The 27,786-nt window shown below is 36.3% G+C and overlaps 1 protein-coding gene across 13 annotated transcripts in view; it reads left to right on the top strand.

Moving 5' to 3' along the window:
• ZNF644 (zinc finger protein 644) overlaps positions 1 to 27,485 on the top strand; it is a 52,523-nt gene extending 25,038 nt beyond the window's left edge. For 5 of the 13 annotated variants that reach the window (XM_063343067.1, XM_063343059.1, XM_063343058.1 and 2 more), the window contains exons 3-6: positions 11,506 to 14,552; positions 14,752 to 15,357; positions 25,296 to 25,398; positions 25,907 to 27,485. In XM_063343067.1, the coding sequence (XP_063199137.1) occupies positions 11,537 to 14,552; positions 14,752 to 15,357; positions 25,296 to 25,398; positions 25,907 to 26,099 (3,918 nt within the window). In that variant the 5' untranslated portion in view covers positions 11,506 to 11,536 and the 3' untranslated portion in view covers positions 26,100 to 27,485. Of the gene's footprint in view, positions 1 to 4,190; positions 4,433 to 10,063; positions 10,170 to 11,505; positions 14,553 to 14,751; positions 15,358 to 17,934; positions 18,058 to 25,295; positions 25,399 to 25,906 lie in introns of those variants that run through there. The other 8 variants (XM_063343062.1, XM_063343060.1, XM_063343057.1 and 5 more) reach the window with 4 other exon arrangements.
• The last annotated feature ends 301 nt before the right edge of the window (positions 27,486 to 27,786 follow it).

Below are 27,786 nucleotides of genomic sequence, written 5' to 3'. Positions count from 1 at the left end.
AAAGCTGAAGAAGGTTCAGAGAAGGGCAGCAAAGATGACTGAAAGACTTAATTTTAAATAACAACCTGCATTTCCCAACTGCCTCTGTTTTCTGTCTCCACTCATGAGTGTACTGGCTGCAGCATCTTGCAGGCTTCTAAACAATTAACTTAACTCGGACAACTCTGTGCAGACTTGTCCTTTTTTGTAAGCTTATGTCACTTAAAGCAACAGCAGAACATGTGATTTAATGATTTGCTGAAACATTTTTCTTGTACTCTTGACCAGAATGCATTTCCTAATGACTCTTGTTAGTGTGCTTTCCATGTGGGTTTTCTTTGAGTAAGGGATTTGGGGTTTTAGTTCTTTTAATTTCACATAATTCATTTTCCTGCAAACACTGAATGTACTTTATTGGGATAACTGTAGTCTTTGGGTTTAGATTTTCTGACTTGCGGACTGCATCTTCTGAGCTCCATAGGAGGGCCTATCTTGTTTTAAATAGGGGAAAAATTTAGGAAAAAATAACCTTGGTCTCAATGTGTTAACAGTATAATGGGTCACACTTCTGTGTAACAGGAAACGTTACAGAAGGTAGATGCTTGTGCTGAATTTCCCTGTAACAGTGTGTAGAGTGAGGTCAGATTTTAAGCATTTGAGGTACCAGGCAAAATCAGACGTGTCTCCAGAAACTGTCTTGAACGTATTTAGTATTGCTTTACCTAAAAGTAGATGATGTAATAAATGAATAATAGCACCACAGATGTTGAGGAAGGATAGGTTATATACAGAATTCTGCACAGGATAAATTTGCATGTGTGGGATTTGTGTTAATTTGGCTCAGACCGGAATCTCATAGGATTTTCATCTTGTTTATATTATCCTGGTAACATGACGTCGAGTTTTCTGCCATTAAGTCACTGATGATGATGACTTTTTTTAAAAAAGAAAAACAGCAACCAACCAACCAAAAACTAATTATATGGGGAGTTACCTTATCTTTTGTCATCACTTGGAATTAAGAGTTTTGTCTGTTCGTCTGGTCATGTACAGTTATATAGCTTCAGGTCTTTTAAAAACTCTTTATTTCATATGTCCTTCAGTAAGGATGATAACTTTCTCCAAACTGACAGTTTTTTGTTCTTAGTCTAAAAAGGTAAAGGTGGGGTTTTGGCCTTACCTAGCTGGCACTGTTACTTACATTCATACTAGCTTTTTAACCCTTGATTACTGGAAGAATATAGAGGATTACAAGAGCCGGTTTGTTGGTAAGGATGAGTGAGTATCACTAATGTAATTCATTACGCTAAGGTTCTAAATTAAATGACTAAAAGCAGAGTGTTTATTCCAGGTAGTCTTTTTGTAATTGGGAAAGATAGCATGCTTTAGGAGTTAAGAAGTCTCTACATTAGCAGGAGAGACAATCTTAAAATTTGTGATACTATTAAAATATGTACAGCAAATTTATCAGCCAAAAAAGCAAAAAGCATGAGAAATTGCTAGATGTGTTTCAGGTCCCGCTGGGCAAAAAGAATTACAACTTTTATTTAATATAATAGGAAATAAGGTCTGAATTTTTCCAGAGTTGAAAGGTGTGTCATGTTCAAAGATCTGTCTCAATAAAATTGGGTTAAACTGTTTTTTAATGTTGTCTTTAAGAAAGTTGTACTGACAGTCCGTTATGGAGCATCATGTTGTCATACATGTTTTCATCTGTGATCTGTAGGACTGACACTTCAGGACTAGTTCATGCAGGTAACTAACAATATCGTTTAATGAACTTGAGAAATATTCCTGCAAAAATAGTCAAATATACCTGACTTCTAAAAATACTTCCCATTCTGGTTGTGATCTTTATATACTAACAATTGTACATTGAATAGCTTATCCAGATAACAAGCTGGATGATTATACCTTAAGAGATCTTTTGCTTCAGTTACTGAATTCACCTTTCTCTGAAGTTTGGGATTATGGTGAAAGTAAGACTTCTGTGGCCGTGTAATTGTAATCACTGGGGATGTGTACAGAGTAATGGAAAACAGCTAATTATTAGAATCAGTTCATTGCTATAGTTGTATTGGAAGACAGGGTTCTTTACCCAACTGCTCACACAATGTGTCTGAACAAAAAGACCGAATTGTAGGAAAAACCTTTGCTTTAAATTGAAAGTCAGTTTTAGATTTGGATATGAAAATTCTGTAAGTTCTGCTTCGGTTAATTTTAAATGTCTTTGTGTTAGTACTCCATGGCTCATGTTTGGCGGCTGGGGGAATGTTTTCAGTTACGTGTGCTCTATGTGGGGAGTAATTAGATTTGCATACAGAATTTCACCACCACTTGGTGGCAGTACCTGGCTTCAAAAGCACTTGTTTCTGAGCAGATAAAGTGACTTTGATTCTGTAAAACTATAGGTTAAGGGGGAGTAGATTTGTTTTAAAATTTCTAAAAGTTACTGATGTGTTTTAGAAATGAAAATGCTTTTTATTTAACCTACTGGAAGTATTTGCATTTGTATGTCTCTATGGAAAATCTAGCTATCATGTCTAATATGTAATTTAAGAGTGTTTCTTGTGTTAATAGTATTCTCAGAAGATGTATTTAATGTTCCCCAGTTGAATTATTTTAGCATTTACTTCTAGCATTTTACTTCAGTTGAGTAATGTACTTCAAGTAATTTTAGAACATAAAACTTGCTTCATGTTAGTGTTCTTCATAATGTTGTCTTTCGCAGTTAGAGGACTGACAAACCTGCTTTTTTGCCTTCTGAAATGTTCTCTGTATTTTCACTTTTTTATTTATTGATATAAATTTTAGGAAAAGATTCCCCTGTAGATTTTCCTGTCAGCCAAGTTAGTAAAGGTTTGTGCCCTTACTCAGAGTTGTTGCGTCTCGGTTGTGCCGATTCAGCAGTGTGTGGGTCCCAGCTTTTTAAAGTGGATAATGAAATTGTTGATAAAGTGGGAAAGAAGGAACGTGGGGGAGTGGAGGAAGGCAGGAGCTATTTTAATTGGCTTTGCTGCAAAGAAAAGCGTAATTCCAATGTATAACACAGTAATTTGACAGCATATGGCTCCATGTTGAGACTGCTTCCGCTTCTCTGCAAGCCAAAATCTTCTGCAATGACAGCAGGTCTTTCATTTTAGTATTATCCCCCATGTAAGGACTGTAGTGGTGAGACTAGAGCCTGGAAGAATGCAAGGTCTTTCCTAAACATGTGCTCTTTGAAATGTCTCACTCACTATGACTGGAGTTAGAACAGCATTGCTGGTGGGAGTGGGTTCTGTGAGGAGGAAATATTTTTATTATATTGCCTGAAAAGCCGACATTGAGAATCCAGCATCCTTAGGCCATATCAAGACATGTGTGACATATCAAGAAGGCATCTAAGTAAATCGTGACATAGAAGAGGGATTCATCCTGTGGAAAGTCCTGAATTGTAGAAATACCAATAGAAAATGAGGTGGGACTTGTGAACTGCATGTTTATATATAAACTTGAGTGTGATAATACTACTTCACTTAGTGAGTGATAATATTATTTTATTTAGTGAGAGAACTCTGGAAAACAGGAACACTGGAAGAGAGATAGAAGGGAGAAGGGCATCAAAGTATAGTTTTGCTGTGAATATGTTCTACATAACTTGGGATAGAGAAAATGCACTTTTGCTGTATACCTAATTATTTTTGTGTAGTTCTCTTAAGCTGTCAGAATAAGTCTGAAGTTAGTGGTTGAAAACTTTTTTTCTTAATTCAAATATTCTTGTGCCTATATTGCTGATATTTTTAAATGAAAGGAAAAAGTGAATAGTCTGAGCATATGGAGCACTCTAAAGAGGAGTCAAGTAAGTGGGAACTGGGATACTGTTGTAGCAAAGCGTACTAAAACAGAATCACAGAACAATGTTGGAATGGAACTATGGAGATCTTATCCATTCCTTTGCCTTAAGCAGGATCACCTAGAGCAGCTTGCTCAGGACCGTGTCTGGACAGCTTTTGAATGTCTCCAAGGATGGCGGCTCCACACCCTCTCTGAGCAACCTGTGCCAGTCACTCGCACGGGAAAAAAGTTTTCCTTGTTTTTAGATGGAAACTCATGTATTTTAGTTTATACCTATTGCTTCATGTCCTATCACTGAACACCACTGGAAAGAGTTTGACTCCGTCTTTTTCTTCCCTCCCTTCAGATGTTTGTACACGTTGATGAGGTCCTACTGAGCCTTCTCTTCTCCAGGCTGAACAGTCCTAACTCTGTCAGCCTTGCCTCATATGAGATGCTCCGGTCTCTTAATTGTCTTAGTGGCCTTTTGCTGGACTCTCTCCAATAGCTCCGTATTTCTCTTGGCCTGGGCAGTCATAGCTGTACACGCTACTCCAGATGCAGCCTTACCAGAGCTGAGTAGAGGTGTGAGCACGTGAGATTGACAAAGGAGAAGAATTTATCTATGCACGTAGAAGTAAGTAAGGGAACAGTTCTGGAGAGAAATAGTGTGTACTATTGCAGGGCATTAAGTCTGTGTTTTTCAAACTTCTATGTCTCTTACTGGAATGCTGCTAGTCATTACCATCTATGCCTGCATTTAGGAAAAATCAATATTTGATTGTAGTTCTCATCTTTAATAGAAACTTAACAGCAGTGCAATTCAAACTAGATCGTACTACTGAAAATCCAAATTAGACAAAGCTGCAGGAATGCGCAGTCTTAAGTACTTGTCTGTCTTCTATGTGGAGTGCTGAGGGGAGTTAGGGGAGCCCGTGGAGTTGCCAGACAATGTGTGACTGACTGTTCTGAAGTTATCAGATTGAGTCTTGGATTTTTGTACTGGCTAGGCATCTTTTTGAAATACCTAATTCACTTTGAAAAGTCTCTACTGATGAAACCATCTTAAACTGCTGCATTAGCACTTAAAACTAGAAGAGTATTTTTTTTAAGTCATACATCTGATCCTTGTGACACTTAAATTGTATTGTCATTTATTTTATTGATTTCAGTATTGAATTTTAGCATGATGCACCCCATTGTGACAAACTGGTTTATTTTCCCAAGCAAATCAATATTAGAGGAATAAGATTAAGAATGGTCGGTGGCAGTAACGGTATTCTCTTCTACGATTTCTGAATTGTAAGGTGGTCATTCTTCACTTGTGTACTGACTCCTTTCACATGTGAGATGTTAAAATATCACTCTTAAACATTTTAGATCACAAATCAAGTTTCTGAAATGTTGACATTTTTAAAGAAACATTTTTTTTCCTTACTACCCGACACAAAGTTTTTAAATAAATTGTTTCATTAGAATCAAAGTTTCAGGTAAATAAACTTTCTGAAAAAGTGTGCTTCAGATTTGATGTTCCTGAGTATAATCTTACTGACAAGATGGATGCTTTTGTGTGATGACTCCTCTATAATTCAGAGTTTCTCTTTGGTCAACTTTTTCCACAGAGATACTGACAACTTGGTAATCTGTCAACAGTAAGGTTGACAGATTTATAAGGTTATACTGCGGGTGGCAATAGCTTTGTATTTCTTTCTTCAGGCATAATACAACTTCTTAGTGTTGTATCAGTAATTTTTCTTGCTGCTTTAAGAATAATTTTTAATAGAAGAGTCTGATTAGCTATGAGAGTTTCCCAATATTTGTGTTTTCATGTGAACAGCTGTGGATCTGAATTGAAGATAACTAGTTTTCAGTGGAACTCCTTAGACCATGGTTATATTAATAACCATATACTTGAATGTAAAGTAGGTGTGGGAGAGCAGTACTCGTGGTAGTGTGCATATTAAACAAGCTGTCTCTTCACTACAGAAGTTTAAAAAAAAAATCCAGAAATATTCATGTGAATTTCTAGGTTTCAAAGCTAAGTAAGGCAATCTACAAATAGTGTCTCTGCCGTGCAGAAGGGAATCTATTTTCAACAACTTAATTTGCAAACTCAGATAGGAGCTGGAGGAAGACAAGGTGAGTCACTGACTCATCCTCCGGTTGTCAGGCTTTGTGGGTCTATTTCTGTCTGAAGGGTGGGTGGATCTAGATAGCTTTTAAGAAGAGATAAAGTGGAAAACGAGTAATAGGTGTTCTTCTAATGATCAAAGTATCATGGTTTTATTGACTTTGGGTATTCATATTGCTAGATAAACACAAGACTGGGGAGAGGTGAACTGGGTGCATTAGTGTAAATATTGTCCAGCTATCCTCTAAATAACTTGATTTTTTTTTTTCTTAAGACGTGTCTGGTTTATGCTGATACACTACTAGTTCCTCGATTACTCTGTACGAACCGTTGTTTTCCAGAGGTTCTTAAACATTTCAGTTTTGATGGAAGCTCCATGCTTGACCTTTGCCACGATTAAGTTGATGGAGTAGACTGCATAATGGGGCAAAATAGAAGGAGATGTCTCTTTAGTCCTGTGCCATGATGTACTTCAGCTTGCTCTGTCTGGTCTGATGTTTATTGCCTAAAAATATGGGACTTTGGTTCCATCATCTTTACTACCATCTGTCATTTGAGAAACCTTTACTACAGGACTGCTTGTGGATAAGATGATAGGTTTTGTTAATTTTCTCTATTTCATAACAAAGTCTTGAAGAAAAATCTAAATGGGAACAGTACAAACCTGAAACACCTTTCCTATCTCTTAAATATTGAGTGTCCTGGTTATTCACAAATCTGCTTAAAGAACTTGACTTACAAGGAGTTACTTAGCACAGGACAAGTGTATTTTTTCCCTTCGTTACAGCACTGCCAAAAGGCTATTTTTCTTCAGTTACTTTAACTAGGCTGAGTGAATTCAGTCCATTGAGGAGGTGGCTTCTAAGTTTTTGTGCCACTTAATAGTCATTCTGTGCTTTAGCTCATTGGTTTATATTTATGAATTTAATGAGAAACTTGTTATCAAAACACGTAAAAGCACTTCATGCTTTTCACGTACTCAACCAAATTGTTCCATCTTAATTTTTCAGCTCCAGTGTGCTTTCAAATCTATTGTAAAACCTTGTAAAATAAAGTGGGGTTTGTAACAGAAACTGACAAATCTCCAACTAGTAGGCAACAGCATAGTACACTTAGCACTGGAGTATAAGTTTTAATGAACTAGTATGAAGGCAATACTCTTAATTTGGTGTGTGACCCTATTACATAGCGAAAGTTGTCATTATGAAATAAGAACTTGGAAGTGTCGTAAGCCTACTGGTAATAAATACAATTAATAATGTACATAGAACAATGGAATTACGTACATTCCTATCAAAAAGAATTATTAATGAACAGAAAGTGGACAGCATAGATCTGATGACAGGAAGGTTGCATCTAACCTGAATTACTGAGTGACCTAGGAAGCTTGCTCAGAGGGATTACTGAATAATTATGTTAATATGCAATTATCACCTCATTTCTTCTGTAGTAACCTCAAGATGTAGTGTAGTAAGGGTGTTATAGCAAGTGCTGATAGTTTGCAAAAATACTGATGTTCAAGATTTTTGAGACAATAAGATTAGCTTAAGGCATTTAAATGATGATCTGTCAGCTTGAAGATAGATCTGACCTTACACTTTTTTAATGCTTAGACTATCTGGCCACAGGCAGTCGTATCTGCAGAACTCATTACAATTTAGAAAACTGATATTTTATGAAGAAAAACAATTTTTAAAAATATGTAAATGTAAAAGTAATTATTAAATAGGGATGGAATGTGGCTTAGTTGTCTAAGTAATTGGTTGTTTTCTGCTTTTGAATATGAAATAATTCCTGTATAATAAATAGAGTATCGTGTAACTGCACTACAGTCATTCTAGGCTTAACTGAAATAATTGGATTGAATTTGGCCTAGCATTTTAGATAAAGTGTGTTTTAAAAGTATGAGCCTGGGATTGTGAACACTTGAGTAGGAATTTTGAGTATTGCCATTTTTACACTTACAGATCTAGGTATATTGCACTATGTGCTTAAATAAAAATCACTTCAACTGTATAGTGATTGCCCTGGTAGAGGATAACAAGCACTATTTGCAACAAATTTGAAGTTTCATGTCAGTGTTTTACTTTTCAAATACACTAAAGATTAATTACTATATATTTTGACAGAATTAATAGTTTGTGTATTTCTGTTATGGTACAGAGAAGATAATTTTAAAACTGTGATGGAAATACCCAAAGAATATCGTGTAGACTTAGTTAAATCTGAATTGTTACAATGATTGATTTTTCTTTTTTTTCCCCCAGCGTTGAGATTAGGTAATATTTCAGTTTGAGTGTTGCGATTCCTGAATGGTACGAATTAGATGTTAACATTTCCTCAAAAATGATGGCATTATGTGGAATGTTTCCTTGCATGTGTCTAGTTACACCTGTCATTGTTGCTGCGTAAATTTCTATGCATGGAGTAGATAATGAAGCATTGCTGACTCTAAATTACCGTAATTTAAAAATACTATTTTATACGTTTATTTAATACCATGCTATTAAAACTGGTAACTTTCTTCTTGTTGTCCTGCACATAAAATAGTGAATGGTGCCACCCTGATAGCTGGAAAAAAATGTGATAATTAGCAGAAAATTATTAAAATGTAACAGCGATATTATTGATACAGTAAGCATTTCAGGCTTGATTCAAAGACTGAAATCTGTAGGGACAGCTGTATTACCATAGAAGACTACTAATCAGATCCATATGGAATAGTTCACAATCTCCATAAATACACAATATGGAAAGGAGTCTCTTACAAGAGTGCACAGTGTAATGTTTTTAGATATTGCTTATGAGAACTCTAAAGAGAGTCTCAGTTTAAAGGTGATCATATGGTCCCCCAGCCACCTTTTTAACTTAAGCTTTAACACTAATATTTAGCGTCAGCATGGTTTTGTACGTAGAGCAACATGGTTTTGTCTTCATCACGTAAACCTGTGAGAAGTTTTCGGGAGCCATTCTGATAATGAGGTTTGCAGTCTCCAGGCAGGCACGATATTCTCAGTTTGCCTCCCTGCTGTTTTGGGGCTACCGCTGAAGTTGCTTTAAATGGGAAGCGTCTGTTCTTCCTCTGAACCCCTCACACCAGAACAGATGGGTGGAACTTGGAACATGGAAGGTTTTACCTCAGAGGTGGTAACAGTGAAGCCACTCATTAACACTGAATTTACCACTTCGTTAGCAACGTTGCTTCCTGTTGAGAAAAGCTAATATAGGCTCTCAGATTGACTGAGCATACATTTGTCTACCTCTGCAGTAATAAAACAAGGAAGACCACATCTTTCAAGCAAAATTGGCTTACTAAATTTCTTTTAAACTTTTTATGAACGCTTTCGTACTCTGCTGCCTGACACTATATGAAGCTTACAATATTCAGCTGTAAAATTGTTGGAGCTGTTGTGGGTTCTCGGGGGTTTCACTTGTTTTAATTGACTTTTGCATTACTGGTTCTTAGTGCATGTTTGCACTGCCCATTTCTAACTTGTGTAGGTGATGTAAAGACTCCTGCTGGGTGCTGCATTATCACCATTTTAGGGTGATAGCTTTGAATGTGATCTTATTGGAAGTCTTTATTGTGGTGGAAAATGACCCATCTCAAAACAGCAAAGAAATGCAAAAATATAAGAAATGGGAAGGTGAGAAACTGAGGCGTCTAGTAGAACATTAGCATAAAAGTATGTTATAGGTAAACAATACAATAAAGTATTCCGTACCCTTTAAGCATTTATTATGCATCTGACATGAGCATTGCTGTATTTCTAAATTGGCTAGTTCAATGATTGAGTAGAAAAGGAAACATTTTTTTAATGGTAAAATTTTTTCATTATATTTCTACTCCAAATATAGTTACTTTTATCTTCTAAATAGTAAAAAAGTTGTATTATGTTCAGGTTTGTATTTTACAAATTTAAAGGAGGTTAAAGTATTTGTTTTGCCTTTTGCTGATTTGAAACAAAACAAGCACAATAACAGAGAATTTCCATGACGCGATAGCCAGCTTTGAATTGTGTGGATAGCTATGATAATGTTGAGTTGAAAAACTAATAGAAATGTTGGACTCATCTTAGAGTGTGACGTATAAAGATGAAAGTGGTGTCATTTAACCAGGTTATTTTTTCTCCTTAGGAAAAAAGGATGTCAAGCATGGTCTTCCTTGATTTCTATGAAGGACCATTGCAGGGAGCCATGGATATTAGTTGTGAGTTATAACATCTTAATTCAAAGAGTCTAGGTAATGACTCCTTTTAACTGAGCTCTATTCAAAATGTTAATTAGTAACTGAAACTAAGTGTGTGATGGCAGCAATCAAATTCCCCAAAAGATCAAAGTGAATAGTACTCTTTAAGGGTAAAATATGTGAGTCTGTAAAATATAGATAGATGTTTCTGGCTCATAGATGGATGTGTTAAGGCCTTATACTTACTGTGTTCTGAGGTAGAGAGCTAAATGCCAGGGTAGACTGAAGTTCACATCCCTATTTGTTACACACTGATTTTCATGTGTAGGCAGCTCCTTTGTGCTCAGTAAGCATTGGGTAGGTGATTTTGCGTATAAATGGAAGTCACTCCTAGAAAGATATTTTTATGTACAGAAGGCCTCCCGGAGGGAATTAATATGTAGTAGTTATCTGTATTAGTAGATACTATTATTGTCATGCTCTGGATTCAACATGGTGATTTCTTCTAGTAGGTAAATCCTAATTAAATGTTTCTTTCCAATTGTGGTTTTTTTTCCACCTTTGAGAAGATGCTATTTTATTTGCTTATCATTTCAAATGGCCTTGTAACGTAAGCAGGATCTGATTTATTTAATTTAAAGCAAGTAGGGTCCTTTTACAAGAAGAAAATGGGAAGATACTTAATTTCTTCAGTGAGTTTGATCCTTTGCTATGTCTCTATCAGTAATCAGATGTTCGAAATCAGCTCAGTTGTGTTTTCTGCTTTAATACCAAAGTAAATATTTCTGCAGGCTTCTGTGTACCATCAGGTCACTTGTATACAAGCACTTTGAAAAAAGTGATACTTTGAGATACCTAAAGATTATTTTTGTTTCCCAGGTGCTAAAGGGAAGTACGTTTGTGCAGTTGTGTGTTGGGTTTTTTTTTTTGTTCCAAAAAAAATCACTAAAATGAAGAACAGATGCCTGGGTAGCCTTTACTCCTAACTTGTTTTACTTCTAGAAAACAACTAAAAATAAACTCTGTGTTTATGTTAATGTACATGTGGAATGTATGGAGTTGCACAGTTTTTGACAATCTCATTTCCCCCCCTCTTGCTTGCATACAGGTGTTCAGGCTTTTTTTGAACTAAGATTTTGGGCAGTGAGAGTTTGCTGTATGGTTATTAATATAGCACAGCAACATATAATTTTTAATTGCTTCATTGATTAATTTTAAACATGTCTTGAGTATTCTAAATAAAAAACCACACATTTTTTAAAAGTTCAAACATATTTTTAGATTACAGCATGAAGAAGGGTGAGCCTGAAGAAAACTGTAAATTATTTATTTAATAACTGCCCTTATTTATTTCTGTGACTGCCTGATTCTTTTCTTGCTTTTTTTTTAGTATAAATGTACTTAATGGACAGACCAGCAATATGGATGATTTAGAGATAAATACTGAAGTCACTGGTGCTAAAGAAGAAGAAGAAATCCTATGTGATGATAATTTCATATCTGAGGAAGAAGGTGGCATTCCTAAACCACAAGAGAGCGACACCTCATTTCAGAAGAACAGTACATTGACTCTGCCTGAGGAGCTATCAAGGGACAGATCTGAAAAAGCCTTAAGTGGAGGCCAGGCTTCTCTATTTATACACACTGGTGCTCCTACTGTTTCTAGCGAAAACTTTATCTTGTCTAGAGGAACTGCTGTTAATGGACCAGTTTCACACTCCACCTCAACTAAGACTTCCATTATGAATAAAGGCGGTGTTTCATTAACCACTGGACAGCCTGTAGGTCATCACACAGATTCCTGCTCATCTTTGACAGTGGTTCATGATCTTCAGCTGCCTGCAAAGAGTACAACACAGAAATCAAATCAGCACCCAGTTTTATTTTTGTTACCTGATGTAGCACATGCTAAGAACCTGACTCATTCCATTAAAAATCTACCTACCTCTGCTTCAATTGGTTGTGATTCACAGAAATCAGTAGGAAATAGTGTAGATAGCACTTTAGTAGGCCAAGTAGAAGTTTGTGAGGATGATAAAAATTTACTAGTAAAAGATGATTGTGTCGATACATTAACAGGCATTTCCTCAGGTACAGGTGGTTTCAGATCGGGATGTGATCCCAGCTGGGATCCACAAAAAGAGTTTATACAGTTTCTTATGACAAATGAAGAAACAATAGAAAAGTCCCCCATTCACTGTAAAGTAGGCTTAGAAAAAAAGCGAAAAAGGAAAATGGATGTTAGTAAGATAACACGCTATACTGAAGACTGTTTTGGTGATACCAGTTGTATTCCTAGTAAATCAAAACTGTTAAACGTTGACTTCTTAGAGCAGAATGAGGAGCTACAAATAGTAGAACCGCAAAAATATTCATTGAGTAAAGTAAAGCCTGAATCCACAGATGAAGAGCTGGAAGCTGTCGATGCTATCCAGCAGCTCATTTATAGTCCCAGTAGTAACTGTGCAGAAGATACTTCTCCTGTTCACACAAGCACTTTTCTTTCCAATACTTTAAAAAATAAATGTGAGCAGAATGATTCTGAATCACCATCTACTTTCAGTACTGATGAACCATCATTTTATCCCTGTACAAAGTGCAATGTGAATTTTAGGGAGAAGAAACATCTCCATAGGCATATGATGTACCATTTAGATGGGAACAGTCATTTCCGACATCTCAATGTCCCCAGGCCCTATGCATGTAGGGAATGTGGAAGGACATTTCGAGATCGTAATTCACTTCTTAAGCATATGATAATTCACCAGGAAAGAAGGCAGAAACTGATGGAAGAAATCCGTGAGCTGAAAGAACTTCAGGATGAGGGTAGGAGTGCACGGTTACAGTGCCCGCAGTGTGTATTTGGTACCAATTGTCCGAAAACGTTTGTGCAGCATGCAAAGACCCATGAAAAAGATAAAAGATATTATTGTTGTGAGGAATGCAATTTCATGGCTGTGACAGAAAACGAACTGGAATGCCATCGAGGGATTGCTCATGGAGCAGTAGTCAAATGTTCAATTATCGGTAGCGACATGTCCCAGAGGAAAACACAGAAAAAGGCATCCTTGAAAGATCCGTATTTAGGATCCTCAAAAAAGTCATCGACATATATGTGTAAGATGTGTCCTTTTACTACTTCAGCTAGAAGCATTTTAAAAAAACACATGGAATATTTGCATCCAGCATCATGCATTGATCCCTTTGGTAGCCATCTTAGACTAGAAAAAAGAAAAGGCGGCATAATAGAAGAATCTTTAGATTTTGGTAGCAGGACAAAACAGTTGATCAAACAATCTTCTACTTTTCCAAAGAACTCTGTTTTAAAACAGGATGTAAAAAGATCATTTGGCTCTACTTCACAGTCCAGTAACTTCGCAAAACTTCACAAGAGACCCTACAGGATACAGAAGGCTCGGAAAAGCGTTTCACAGTCATCTGTAAGTGTGTGCCATCTAAATTCTAAAAACAAGGCCTTTTTGATTAGAAATAGCATTGAACAGGAACCTAAATATTTTCATCAAGCAGCAAAGCAGAAAGCTAGTGTCCAAACAAGTGGTAATTATTTATATAGACACAAATATGAAAACTACAGGATGATTAAAAAATCTAGTGACTCTTATCCTTTGCATTTAGAAAAGGAAGAGTCCAACTCTGTCAGTTCTTTACGTTTATTTTCTTCATCGAGTAGTCCCCGTAATAATTGTTTTGTCATGGATTCAAATAGTCTTGATTGCAAAAGGGCGGAAGGCTGTAAAGATGGTAGGCATGTAGCTGTAAAAAGAGTGGTTAAAGAATCCAAGAGGGAAGGCTCTGTTACAGGAGATGATTTGGATTGCTATCCGGATTTTCTGCATAAAATGACTGTTGTTGTTTTACAGAAACTTAACTCTGCTGAAAAAAAAGACAGCTATGAAACGGAGGATGAAAGTTCGTGGGATAATGTTGAACTATGTGATTACACTACACACTCTGTGGAGGATGAATCTTACAGTGATATTAATCAGGAGCATGTAAACCTATTCCCCATATTCAAAGGTAAAATGGAAGATCATGAAGCTGGTGATAAATCTTCACTTAGTTACGAGCAGAATGATGGCTTTTATTTTGAGTATTATGAAGATGCTGAGGGTAGTAACTTCCTGCATGATTTGCATGATCCTCAGAATTTAGAAAACGTAGGATCAGCATTGCCAAAGCATAATTCAGTTTTCCATTGGACTGATTTGTCACTTGAAAAGAAGTCCTGCCCATACTGTCCAGCAACCTTTGAAACAGGTGTTGGACTGTCCAATCACGTCAGAGGACATCTTCACAGAGCTGGACTAAGCTATGAAGCCCGCCACGTTGTTTCACCAGAACAGATAGCAACAAGTGACAAAATGCAACATTTTAAAAGAACTGGAACAGGAACTCCTGTTAAACGTGTTAGAAAAGGTAAGTTGTGTTGGTTTGTGTTTGTGTTGTTTTTTTTTTTAATTTGGGTATAAAGTAAAGGGGACAAAAGGATTTATTGAGCACTAAACAAACTTGCTTTATCTTGTTGTAAAGCTTCTCTTCTTGTCCTTGTGATTTGCTGTTGTCATGTTTAACTGTATATTATTGTCAAAACCCATGAAAATTATTTTCTTTATAGCGATTGAGAAATCTGAAACTTCCTCTGAGCATACGTGTCAGCTCTGTGGAGGCTGGTTCGATACTAAAATTGGATTGTCTAATCATGTGCGAGGACACCTGAAGAGGCTTGGCAAAACCAAGTGGGACGCACACAAGTCTCCGATCTGTGTTCTGAATGAGATGATGCAAAATGAAGAGAAGTATGAAAAAATCCTAAAGGCTTTGAACAGTCGCCGCATTATTCCCAGACCGTTTGTTGCTCAGAAATTTGCATCAAATGATGACTTTTTATCTCAGAATGTTATACCTCTTGAAGCATACCATAATGGCCTAAAGACTGAAGATACATCTGTGTCTGCATCGGAGGAAGAAGGGCTGAGTTTCCTAAATGAATGTGATGAAACAAAAGCAGTACTACATGATGGGAAAAAAAATCAGTCACTCACACTGATAGAACTCCTGAAAAATAAGAGGTTAGGAGAAGAAAGGAATCCTGATATTTCTCCTCAAAAGATTCATAATCAAACTGCAAGAAAGAGGTTTGTTCAGAAATGTGTTCTTCCATTAAATGAAGACAGTCCATTGATGTATCAGCCACAAAAAATGGACTTGACTATGCAGTCAGGTAAGAAGATGTTTCTAGCTGTCTTGACAACATTTCCAAAGAATCCTTTAATACATAGAAAATGTACAAGTGCAGAGTATTTTATTTGGGATTCTGTTCATTTAATTCTTTTTTTCATTTCCAGAGGACACTCACTGCAAGAGGTAGCACAGCAATTTTTTCTGACATGTTTTTCCTAAAGTGAAAAATCCCCTCAGCAGCACTGAGGGGTTTTTGTGTTGGAACATAGTTCCTGTTCTGCATATGGCTGGGCATAGAAATTCAAAGCGGACATAAAATGAGCCTCAGTAAGGAAGAAGACACATCCTGCAATAAGAAGTTGAAGTGTCCATGCATATTTGGTAGACTAACAGTTCTGAAATGTTTGGGCTTGTAAGCCTGTCTCTGGGCATGAAAACAGCTGGTTTGGGAACTACTTCTTTCAAATCTTTGAGGTTTGTGCAAAGCAGCATTTGCTCAAACTAACGGAACTGTTGATACCATTATAAATGCATAAAATTACAAATTGGTGACTCACTGTCAAGTAATTTTGATGGTTTTAGGCAAACATACTTTTACAACATAGATTAATTCTCATTTGTTTCAAAATTGCGGCTGCTGTGAGAAACTGATGCTTGCTTAGGGCCTGTCTATGCTGAGTGAAGACCTGTGCTGGTTCAAGCTTTGTTGGAATAGTTGTAGCCAGCAGTTTTCTAATGCACAGCCCTTGACCGATACGGACAGAGATTGCCTGTCCACTGAGAATTGTGCTAATGAAACAATTCTATAATGAGCTTCCTAGCTACCCTGTATACTAATAGAGCAGGTTTTTAGAGTGTTGTTTTTAACCGACTTGTCACGTAAGAGTTATTTCTAGTCTTGGGGAATTCTTACAACCTCCTTTTTAATGTGTACGTAGAGTTTGCATTTACCTCTTTCTTGTTTGGACACCACTTTATAACGCTGCAGGATTCTTTAGATTGAGGAGCAGGATCTTATTTTTATACCCCTGACTTTTTTGGTTCTGTTGTTTTCTTGTTATTACCCAGTGCAGGTTAGTAAAACTGGCAGTGCCTAGTACTTTTTCACCTATATTCTTTTCTTCTTTTAAACAAATGAAAACAGCAGCAGCAATCCAATGTACTCAGAAGTTCTTTTAAGGGTCTACAAAAGTGTGGCAATCAATTTCTTAACAAAGGTGGCTTTCTAAAATGGCATAGTAGAGGTGGAACGGAATTACATTTAATGTCTTCTGGACGTCTGTCGTTGTCCTTTAAGAGGAGATTGTTTAATAAAGGAAGTGTATCTTTGACAGGCTTAATGATTTGAAAAACAATGCTAAAGGAGGAATAGCTTGCCAAACCTGACACTGTGTATTGCTTTCTGTTTAATATTTACCGCTGAATACAAGTTAGCACCTGTTTGGTTGTGACGAACAACCAGGTAAAAAATAAACATATGCTTGCATAGTACTAACCGTTACGAATGGGGCCCTGTAATTATCTGTGGCTGAGGTAACAGAATTTGACAACTAACGCACTGTGCCAGTTGAGTTAATAAGAAAATATTTAACATCAAGTTGAAATTCTTCTGTTTTCCCTAAAAAGGCAAATATTTCTAATTCTGGTTTTAGTTTTTAGAAAGGTTTTTACCAACCAGGTGTTCTTCTTCCATAACTTGCCTGAAAAAACAGCATGTCTTCTGTGGGCTGCTGGAGAATAGGATTCTTTCTTTCCTGCAAACAGAGGCTTTCCAGCTGAGTAGTTTGGGCTTTTTTATTTTTTCTTCTAGTAATTTATTAGTAGAGAACTTGAAATATTAGTTGTCCAAAACAATATATCTTCGGTAAAATGAAGGGAGAAACGTTATGGTGAAGTTGAGCAGGGAATAAGTTATAAAGGTTTCTTTGTCTGGTAAGTGAGGAGTTCAGTATTTTTTCACTGTTTTCCTGTGATAAATAGCATGTTGCTTTGTTGATCATTTATTTAGCACAAAGATTTTAGCAAAAAACTTCAAATCGTTAACTTTCACTATCAATTGCGCATCTAAAGTAATGAACAGAAAATGCACTGAACAAAATGTTTTGTCTAACAGCTGTTCAGTGGCGTGTTTTACCGCCTTTTTATCCAAGTCTTCAACAGCAGCCTAATTTAGTACTGAACTCTTCAGTCGTAGGGGTAAAACACTTTTAATTACCACTTTGTCAACTAGACTCTTAAAATTCTCTTTATTGGAAATGTTGCAAGCTCTGAAATTTCTCTACAGAATTGTGCTATTCGAATTGCAGGATTGTATTTTGGGATTGGAGCTTTCTAATGTGGAGACCTGTAGGAACTTGATAGTAGGTATTAAATGCAGAGTAGCCTAATGGGCTCAAGTTGCCTCCTTTCTGTTCTTTTTCAAATAACATGGTTTGGCTTAAAGCACTACATGGAAAACTAATAACGGTTAACTTGGATCCTTCTAATATACTAAACAATTGCGTCAATGCAGTGAATATATTTTAAACCATCTTTATTGCAGAAAACTTTTTACAACGCTTTGAGAATTTCATTTTTTGAAGAGAGAACTGGATTATAGTTTTCTTTTGAATGATAGGTATGCCTGTGAAGCTTAGAACGTGTGTGCATTGCAATACGACGTTTACAAGTGCTGTTAGCCTGTCCAACCACTTACGCGCTTATGCACGAAAGAAGAGTGCTGGACTTTTGACTGGGACAGGTATGTTTTGTTACAGATGTAAAAGCAAGTCTGTCTATGATACATTTTCCTCATCAGACTGGGCAAAAGCATATGTTAATTCAAAATAATTTCGAAGCTTCTGCTGGTAAACAATTTATTTGCCATCAAACTTCAGCAACTTGTAAGAAAAGGTATGTTGCTGTTGTCCACTCTCATGTCTGATTTTCATTCTTACTCATTTATTTTGGATCCAACACTTAAGGTATGTAAGCAAAACTAAGCGATGGTCACTTAAATTCATTCTCCCACAATATCACAACTTCCAAACCAGCTAGTTGGCCTTCTAATGAAGTGTTTGAAAGTACCTCAAAAAGGAGAGGAAAAAACCAAACAAAGAAACCCCACAACAAACCAATACGTAATTTTTGCAGTCTAGCACATATAATTACTAAGAATAATGTAGTTAAAATAGGAAAAGCAAGTAATTTTATGGTTTGTGTATTTCTAACAACATACTGTATGTAGTTGGTTTCATTTCTTGTTTGGCTCACAACCCCAAAACTACCTGGTCTGACGTGGAGTGAGTGTAGTTACAGCATTTGGCACTGCTATTAACGTGTTTTATTAAAACACACTTCATTTTGAAATTCCTCTAATATTCCATATTTTAACTCTTTTTCCAGAGGCCTGCATTTTGCTTGGCTGTAGGCAATTTCTGAGTTTACTTGGATTATTGCTGAGATTAGTGGGACTTAGTATGATCAACAGCAAATTGGGGAGCAGAGATGGAATATAGTGAGGAAAATTTGGAGATACAAAGTCTGGAATATTCAGTAATTAAGAAGGGCAACCATCAGTTTTCTGTGTCAACAAGCACAGACTTTTACATAATGATTTGGAAAAATGCATAATCCCTTTTTTTTTTATCTGCAGATGTAATTCATTATGACAAGAATGACAAATAAACTGAGTTTCATGATTTGTCTGCAGAAGGCTAAAAAATGTTTTTACACACTGGGCCTGTGGCTGCCAGGTCTTAACGTTGTACGAAGTTAATGCTATAACAAAGTAGTTTTAGAAGGAAGTCAGCAGATGTGGTAATATCCAATGTGTAGGAGTGTATGCCTTTAGTTAGTGATTCTGAAAGTTTTCATATTTACTCAGTAGAAAGATGATGATAGTGGACTTCATTTACCACTGCTGTGATATTAGCCCTGTGGTAAGTTACTTTGCTTTGATATGTGCTGGTGAAATATTTTTCAATAGCTATATGTTTAAATTGCGTATTGAAATCTTAACAGCAGTGCAATGGAGGAGACACTGGCAAACAGGATAGTACACAGAGGTTGGGTCCTGGACACGCTCCTTGTACCTCAGCTTCCCTTTTGCTAAATGGATAAGTGAAGGTAGCTTGTTAAGGTGCTTTCAGGGATATTTGTTTTCTTTAAGAAATGTATTTTGCTAGCGAAGTGGTAGCATACTCATCGGAACAGTTGCCACTTTCTTTAAAAGAACTGAAAGAAAACTTCTAAGTCTTGGATCATTGGACCTCGAAGTTTGTTTAAAATTAGGTTCAAAACAAAATGAGATTAGAAACAAGGCTTAAAAAAAGGTTAGAAACAAAACTTTAAAAAAATATCTTTTGATCTCAGAAGCTGGAGCTGGGCCGGATAAATAGCCTGTACTGTGTGCATAAAGGCCTTTCACTGAAACCAATGACTTAGAGGCTTAAGTTCTAGCTATAACATTTGCAACCAATGTATATTTGTATGAACTTTGTCATTACCATTAAAACTTCTATAACTCTGTGAAGTTTGTAAACTTTGCTCATTGACTTTTCATTTGAGCAAGCTCAATGCAAGGCGTGTAGACCAGAAAATATGCCTTTAAACAGTGGTTTTATTTGATATTCCACTTTATATTGTAAGTTTTGTGAATTATTTTAATGCAAGATTTCACTAGCACACACTAGTTATAAACTTCACTATGAGTGTTGTTCTTGGAGAGATCTCAGTTTTTCTTATTAAAAAATGGTTGCAGTTTTGAGATGTCTTCAGTTTGGCTTCAGCCTGGAACCTGTATGGAGACAATGAGAATACATTTACAAAGGTTCCTGCTTCTGTTTTCATGAAACTTTTCTTACATCTTCTAAAGTAAACGTAACTACCAAAAAGAAATCATGTTGGTTAATATTTGTCTCGGTTTCTTGTTGTAATTAAATAATTGTGTGTAAACGTGAATGCTGTAATTCTTTTACTTGGCAATTGTTACAGGAGCTAGGCATTACTGTTTAGTAAGAGAACTATAACAATCTCTGCATGTCACCAAAGTGAGACCTTTCCTAGTGCTACATTAGCTTATGTACTAGTGTTCTGCTCAGTTTTTCAGTTTGTGTATGTTTTTGTTATTGATTATTGTCATGTTGCTTTTCTAGCAGATGCCCTTTTTCAGAGTCAGTAATTTGATCAAATTTAGTTAAATCTATCCCTATTTTTTTATTCAAATGCAACTTGACAGTTTTAGCAGTATAACAGACATAGTTAAGCATAACGGTAAATTTTGAGACTGGACTCAAGAAAAACATCCTAGAAGTGAAAGTTTCTAGGCTGTTGGCTGTTGAAGGTTAGTGTTTATTAAACTTAATTTGTGCCTGTAGTTATGCAGCATGGATCCACTGTATAGCAAATGCCTGTCTAGGTTCGTTTGGATAGTTAACTTGCTTTTGTATTAGTGCTTGCATGATGTTCTTCAGGTGTTTGACTGGAACACTAATTATTTATTTTGTTGTGATGCAGTTCAATTTTGAACAGTGTAATGATTTAATCGCTCATCTTTAGTAGGTGCTGATTTCCTTTTTATACCTGTTTTGATGAATAGCAACACATTAGTGTTTCTCAGAGCATGTGGCAAACTTAATTCTTTCTTTTGATTATCTTTAGAGCATGAGATAGACCTATGCAAAATCTTAAAAATGCATCTTGCTCTTCTTGGTACAGTTGTATATCCAGCTTCTTTCCTTTTCTTGTCTCTAGGCCTCTCTTCCCCTCCGAAGTCTCTTGATACTCTCTTGCACCCTGGCTTTTTACATCTTCTCTTTGTTGACTCTTTTCACACACTCAGTCTATTCTTACCAGCTGTCGTCTTCTGGGAATTGCCCCTCTCATCTTTGGTCTTTGCTTCTGTAGATGGAGACTGCTTTTTCAGAAGTTTGGGAGAGAACAATAAAATACAGAGCAAGGAGTCTGGCCTTGGAGCCAACAGCATGACTGAGGTAGCGGTTTGTGCAGCCTCTACACTTCCAAATAATTTCTAATATTGCTTTGTCAGAATTGTAGCTTTGGGAAGTTTACTGCGGAAGCATATGCAGCTACAGCAGAAATCTGAGATCCACTGACTTTGCTGTTACAGTTATAACTGATCAACCGGTGTCATGAGCTGATTTTTAGTATCCCATAAAATCCTTCGTGGAGCAAATTACTGGAGGGGGTTTTTTAATGCATTTTACTGTGCAGCAATGATGAGGATAGATAGCAAGTGATTGAATTTGAAAAATTAAGGAATAAATATACAAGAAAGATATTTCTTTTTTGTTTACTCTTTAATTGGCAGTGTTTTTAAATGGTTAATTAGATCCATTTATGCATGCAATTATTCAACTTGTGTTAGCTTACATGCGCTGTGACAAAAGTAATGAAGTCTGAATAAAGACCCGGCTTCAGTCTTTCTGAAATGAGAAGTGTTCCACGTTGGGGGACATCAAGGAGCGGAGCATGCAAATGAGCATGGATGCACTTCAATTTTGAACCTCAGACCAAATAATCATGGTGTGAAGGACCTCTAATTGTGACTTTTCTAATTCACGTTGTCTTAGACATGCTCATTTTAGCTTCCTATGTCTGCTCATAGTCTTTCTTGATAAGTGGTCACAGAGGTAAAGAAGGGGTTTTATATGCAGCCTTTCTCCCTAGCATACATTTTTCCAAATAGTGTGCTCTGAAATTGAACTTGAGTGCCTCAAGGAGATCCTTCCAAAGTTTGATTGTCTTTTGTTTTAAATGGGTTGTTTGTCTGTCACACCGTATCTGAGGTTGGTTACATCCAAAGTGGTGTAACTGGTTGTTCACAAAAAGTTTTTGGAATAGCAGCTAGGAAGCACCAGGTGGCCAGACTTGAAGGAAGGAGACTTCTTCCCAAAAGAATTGGGCCTTTATGGAGAAGGAAGGATGATAGTTTGGGAGCTGTGATAGCCATGATTAGGCATTAACGGTAGGTAGTTCCTGCCTCTGTCTGCAACTTCCATTCAGCTTACTAGAGTTAAACTATCCTTGATCTCCTCTTGAAAGTGCTAAAACTGTACTTTCTGAGGCGATGATGCTTTGTCACAGAAAAGGCATTGGGAGAACAGTAGCTGAGTTTTGGTCAAAACGTGGTTACTCTTTCTGATGGGTGAGGCAGCAGTGTGACTGACTTGACGCTCGGCAAGTGCTTGTAAGCGTCATATCAACAGAGTTCTTATCTGTGTGCGTGTGACTTCGTTTAAACTTGTTACTCTCTGGATAGACAAAAATGAAGTTTATGTGGCAGTCGCTGGTACAGATGTCTGATAACTGGTGTTGGAATTGTGGTTTTCACTCAGCTTCACCCAGATGTTACGTGTTCACTGCTTACTTTCCAGCTTCATTGGAGTAACTTCAAAATGTAATTGTGCTGCTTTGTGCCCCCTACAATGTGAAGGAATTATGGTCACTAGGTCGAAAGACAAAGGGAACAAAAAATACCCCTTGCAGAACACAGGTTTAGTGTTCTCAGTATTTTCTGTCTTTTGTAACGGCTTCTTACTTGGGCAAATCTACTTCCAATCTTGGCTAAGTTACTCTGAAAATGCATTGAGTGCTCTGAATTTTTTTTCTTGATGTCTTTCTGTGTTCTTTGTTTTGCAATTTCTCTCTCTGGAGCCTCCACCATAAATGGCTCAGAGAAGATGACCATTCTTTTGTTTTCCTTGTTTTCTCATTGTCCTTGGAAAAGGTACCTTTCAGGAGAGTAGAAACTGCCTCTTCTGGTACATTATGGCAGTTTCTGTTTGTGTTTCTGTTTGTTTGGTTGCATAGTAGTTCAGAGGGGTTTTTTCTTAGAAGATTACACACACAAAACCGTTAGATTTCAGGACCTCTGTTGCAGAAGACCAATTCAAATCTAGTAAGAAAGTGAAAGCTCTCTGAAATGATTGGGATGTATGTGACTAGAATCAAATTTCTTGATGGGAATGAATGTCTTAAGTTTGCCAACATGAAGAAAATATGCTAGTTCTTGTTTCAAATGCATGGGAGCTTCTTTAGAAGGAGCCTGCTGTCTGCCTTTTTTTTTTTGCCCTTTTTTTTTTTTTTACTCATATCAACTGACATCAACTAACTGAAATCATATGCAGCTCATGGATGTGTTTGCATTCAGATAATACTGACCTATGTTTCCCTTCTTCCCATGATGTTGTGCAAAATCGGCAACGGCAAAGCTTTTGCTGTAATAACAGCTTCAGATGAGTCGCCCCTCATGCAAATAGTTGGTTTCAGAGACTGGGTGTCTGGGTTTCAGTATTTTATCTGCTTACATTTCTGGTGATGTTGCTACCGATTTTGCGGTATGTAAAATATTTATACTACTTGATAGTTCCTACAGCCTGAAAGATAGTTAACTTTTTTCTTCCTAATTATATGAAGAATGTGCTTTTGATGGGAGGATAAAGCATTAAGAACCCTTTACCTATTCACTTTTCCAGAAGTTATCTTGGCCATTTCTATCTATCTCTCCCCTGCCACCTTGGGTTACTGCCTTTATATCCACACTGCTTTCATTGTTGCCATCAGAAAAAATGCTGTTGAGCCTCATCTTCCTAATGATGGCTTGACCCAAGGTCTGAAGAAAGTCTTTTTAGGTTTGTATCTGCTTTCTACTTGTTTGATTAGTTCTCTGGTACCTTCGAACCTCAAAAACTCGTTCTAATTTTTGTAGATACTGTAGAAATCTTTAAATCTGGGGTGGAATTGGGAAATGTCTGGTGTATCTACGAGTTCAAAGTTTGGCTACAGGGTAAAAGCTTGAAAGGCGCTCATTTGGAAGACATCAGAAAAATGAAGGATGCAATCAAGACTGTGTTCTTTGAATGAGCAGGTTTGGCTCACCAGATGATGTCTTACGCTTCAGAATACTAAGGTTTATTCTTCTGTTTTATATTATGGGAGTAAAAACTTAGACACGTGTAACAACTTTTAAAATTTTACTGTTAAGATGCTTCAGTATCATACAGTTTGTTACTGTCTTTCAGGCTTCTGGGGAGTTTTCAGCGTTGGTGTCTTGTGTTTTGGAATAGGGTGTAGCTAGATGCACTTCTCACTTCATGCAGTCCCCAACTTCCTGTTTTCTCTTGAGCTTTATGAGCTGTTTTTATCATAACAATATTAACTGAGCTTAATCCCCTCATCCCCCAACTTTGGCTGCTTCTTAGAATCTCCAGGTTTTGTTACAGATTCCTATTACATGTATTTATGGGAGGTACAGACCTCTATGCTAACTGAACCCATTTGCTATGCATCTCCTGTGCGCACACGTTATTTTCATACACAGCTTCAAATGCGTAGACTGAATTTAAAAAGTGGCCTTGCCATCTCTGTCGAATGTCCTAATACCAGCTCCCACTGCCAAGGATTAATACATAATTTTTTTAAGATGCATTAGAATTCAGACAAGAGTGAGGGGGAAGCTTCATTTGAAATTCTTAGAATAAAAGGACAAATGGCAGGTGTTTTATTCCAACTGGAAATTCTTGATTGCATTAGCTGAAAGCTACAGCTTTGTCAAGTCGTAACTGGGTTGAACATGAGTGGTCTTACAATGGTACTTGAACTACAAAACAAGTTCCAAGATTTTGACAGCGTTTTATGCATGAAAGGGAATTTCCAACGGTTCCTTGCTTCTGTATCATTCTGCAATAGGTTAGTAGGTGCTTGCTTATACTAAAACAACAGTGTAATGCTGAATGTCAATTATCTAGTCCTTTAAAGAGCAAGTACTGTACTAAACTAAAAAAATAGCTTCGTGTGTTTTGTCAGTAAAGTTCTTAGAATACACTGTAATTGTTTTGGATTTACATTATAATTAAATGTGGAATAACAAGGAGATAGATGTCTTTTCACTGCTGCTATAGGGGATGCTTACTAAATATCTCTGGTTAACGCTCATCGAAGTATTACTTTCACATATGGAAATTTCTCTCTTCTTAGCTTTAGACTGTAAGCAAAAGAAGTCAAGGTCAAGATCTGGAAGCAAGAAAAAAATGCTGCCATTACCTCATAGTGCTGATGAAGTTTACATACTCAGATGCAGGTACACAGGGTTATTTTAATTGAAAGAACACATTATTAAGAGTGTGCTAATTTTAGTCATAAGAAGATTTAAGATTGTATCCTGTAAATGTGTTTGTGATTAAATTGAATAATAAGGGGGGGTGGGGGCGGGCGGGGTGACAGTTGCCTATTTTCATTAATTTGAACAAGAGGACTTGAATCAGGTATGAGGTTGCCAACTGTTTCTCTAGCTAAAGTCTTATTTGGTCGTGTCTGAGTAATATTGTGTCCTTCAAAAGAACCTTACGTAAGAACGAGAGGTTGTTATTGCTAGTGTTAAAAATGTGAGAGTGTAAATTGTGTAAACTGCAAAGGTTTTGTGCTCATAGTCATAGTTACTATAAGTGAAGTGAATTACCAAGGTTTTCAGTGAAAATACATAGAAACAAACTTCAAGAAAATTAAGGCTTTCCACTTATTGTCTGTCTTTTATAATTTTTCAGTAGAGCTAGGTGTATCTTGATGGACTAATTTTAATATTTGCATAGGTTTTGCGGTCTGGTCTTTCGAGGACCTTTGTCTGTTCAAGAAGACTGGATAAAGCACTTGCAGCGACACATTGTCAACGCAAATCTTCCACGGACTGGAGCTGGCATGGTTGAAGTTACGTCACTACTTAAAAAGCCTGCTTCAATTACTGAAACTTCATTTTCTTTACTGATGGCAGAAGCAGCATCATAGAACAAGGAAACATTTTAAATTTTAATTGGATGTAAATTTGAAATACTTTGTCATTTTTTAAAATAAATTGCTACACTAAATTATGTTTATAAATGCTAAAGACAGAAAAATAGAGGAAGTGGATTACAGTAACATCAAAATAAATTGAATACTTAACAGTTACAGTAAGTAGTCTTTATATTTTATATAGGGTGGAAGATGTGTTTTTAAGGTTTATTATGTTTTTTGTCAGTTACCGTGTTCACTATCAATACAAGACCATTACATGTATGGCAGCCATTTTTAAATTGTTGCACATGAATACTTAAAAGACAGATTTTAATAAAACAAAGAAACCATGTTCTCTTCAGTGTTACCCAAATCAAGGCTCTGTTTATTCCAAAAAGAATTACATAGTAAAATAAGATATTATATTTTGTTTGTATGTATGTAGTGTTTTGTATAATACCGAGAACTGCTAATACAATTTACTCAACTTAGGGCATTAAATATCATGTACTTCATAGTTCAAGAGACTGTTTCATTCAAATAGGGCAATTAGTACTATTCTATCTAGGTGTGTAAGTGTTTTTTTTAAATCACATGAGGCTTTTTGTACTAAAAAGTGGAGGGAAACTTGTTTAAACAAATTTCTAAGACAAATATGTACATAATACTGGAAATTTGTGGTAAGGAAATATTCTTTACTTCAGTTGCATTTCTCACTGACAATAAAGTGGTGCATCCATGCTACCTCCTACTTGTCAACAAAGATGGTATTTACCCTTATGTTTTTGTATCATAGTAGATTCAGTCCAACTTTCTTTATTACAAAGCATCTTTTTGTTAACAAGTTTGTTTCTTTATGATGATTTACTTAAAGTCTGACTTGCTTACAGAAGTTTGCCTCTCTACTATTTTATTTAACACTGTAGAAATGTACTAATAAGCATTGCTCACTACACGGTTAGAGTAGAGTTTTCATTTATAATTCTGTTTAAAAGATTGATCATTTTAGAAAATTCGAACACAGATTGAAATGTTTCTACATATGAAGAGAATGTTTACAACTTAAAATTTAGAGCTTGTTTTGGATGTGATTATATGTATGAAAACTGTAACACTATGCTCATGCTAAGGACCTACTTACAGAATTACTGAAATAAATGTGCTGTGAGGATGGAAATATGGTGCAGGTGTCTTGGTCATGATGAATCGTGTTTGTTCATTTAAACTGTTTCAGAACATGATTTTTGTTTAAATCAAATCAGATTCCTCTACAAATCAATTTTGTATGCAAGTAACATTTCATTTTACTCATATAGGGTAACAGATACTGTAGTTAAGCCAAGGATATGCATTGATATTTTCTTTATATGTAAATAAAGTTAAAAGCAGTTAAAACAAGAGGAGTATTTTGGTAGAGTATATACATACCTCACTGCCAGTGAAATTGCTTTCCTATGGTATATCTCCTTACCAGAAAAATCTCTAAATAAAAAGGTTTAAAGAAAATCTAAATGTCTATAATGTGAAGCATTTATTTGCATTGTGTGAATTAAGTTTGTGAAATTTATTTGTCTTGCTTGAGATTAGAATCTTCTCATGATCTTAAGTAAAATTACATTTACTTGCAATAAACTGACTTGTTCACGGAAGCATTACACTTGATTGGTGGAAAATATGAGTAAATGTCTGTCTTCCTGTA

This window comes from Chroicocephalus ridibundus, chromosome 8, assembly GCF_963924245.1.
Source record: "Chroicocephalus ridibundus chromosome 8, bChrRid1.1, whole genome shotgun sequence".
Taxonomy (NCBI): domain Eukaryota; kingdom Metazoa; phylum Chordata; class Aves; order Charadriiformes; family Laridae; genus Chroicocephalus; species Chroicocephalus ridibundus.
Note: the sequence above shows the minus strand (reverse complement) of the source record. Positions and strands in the feature narration are given on the sequence as shown.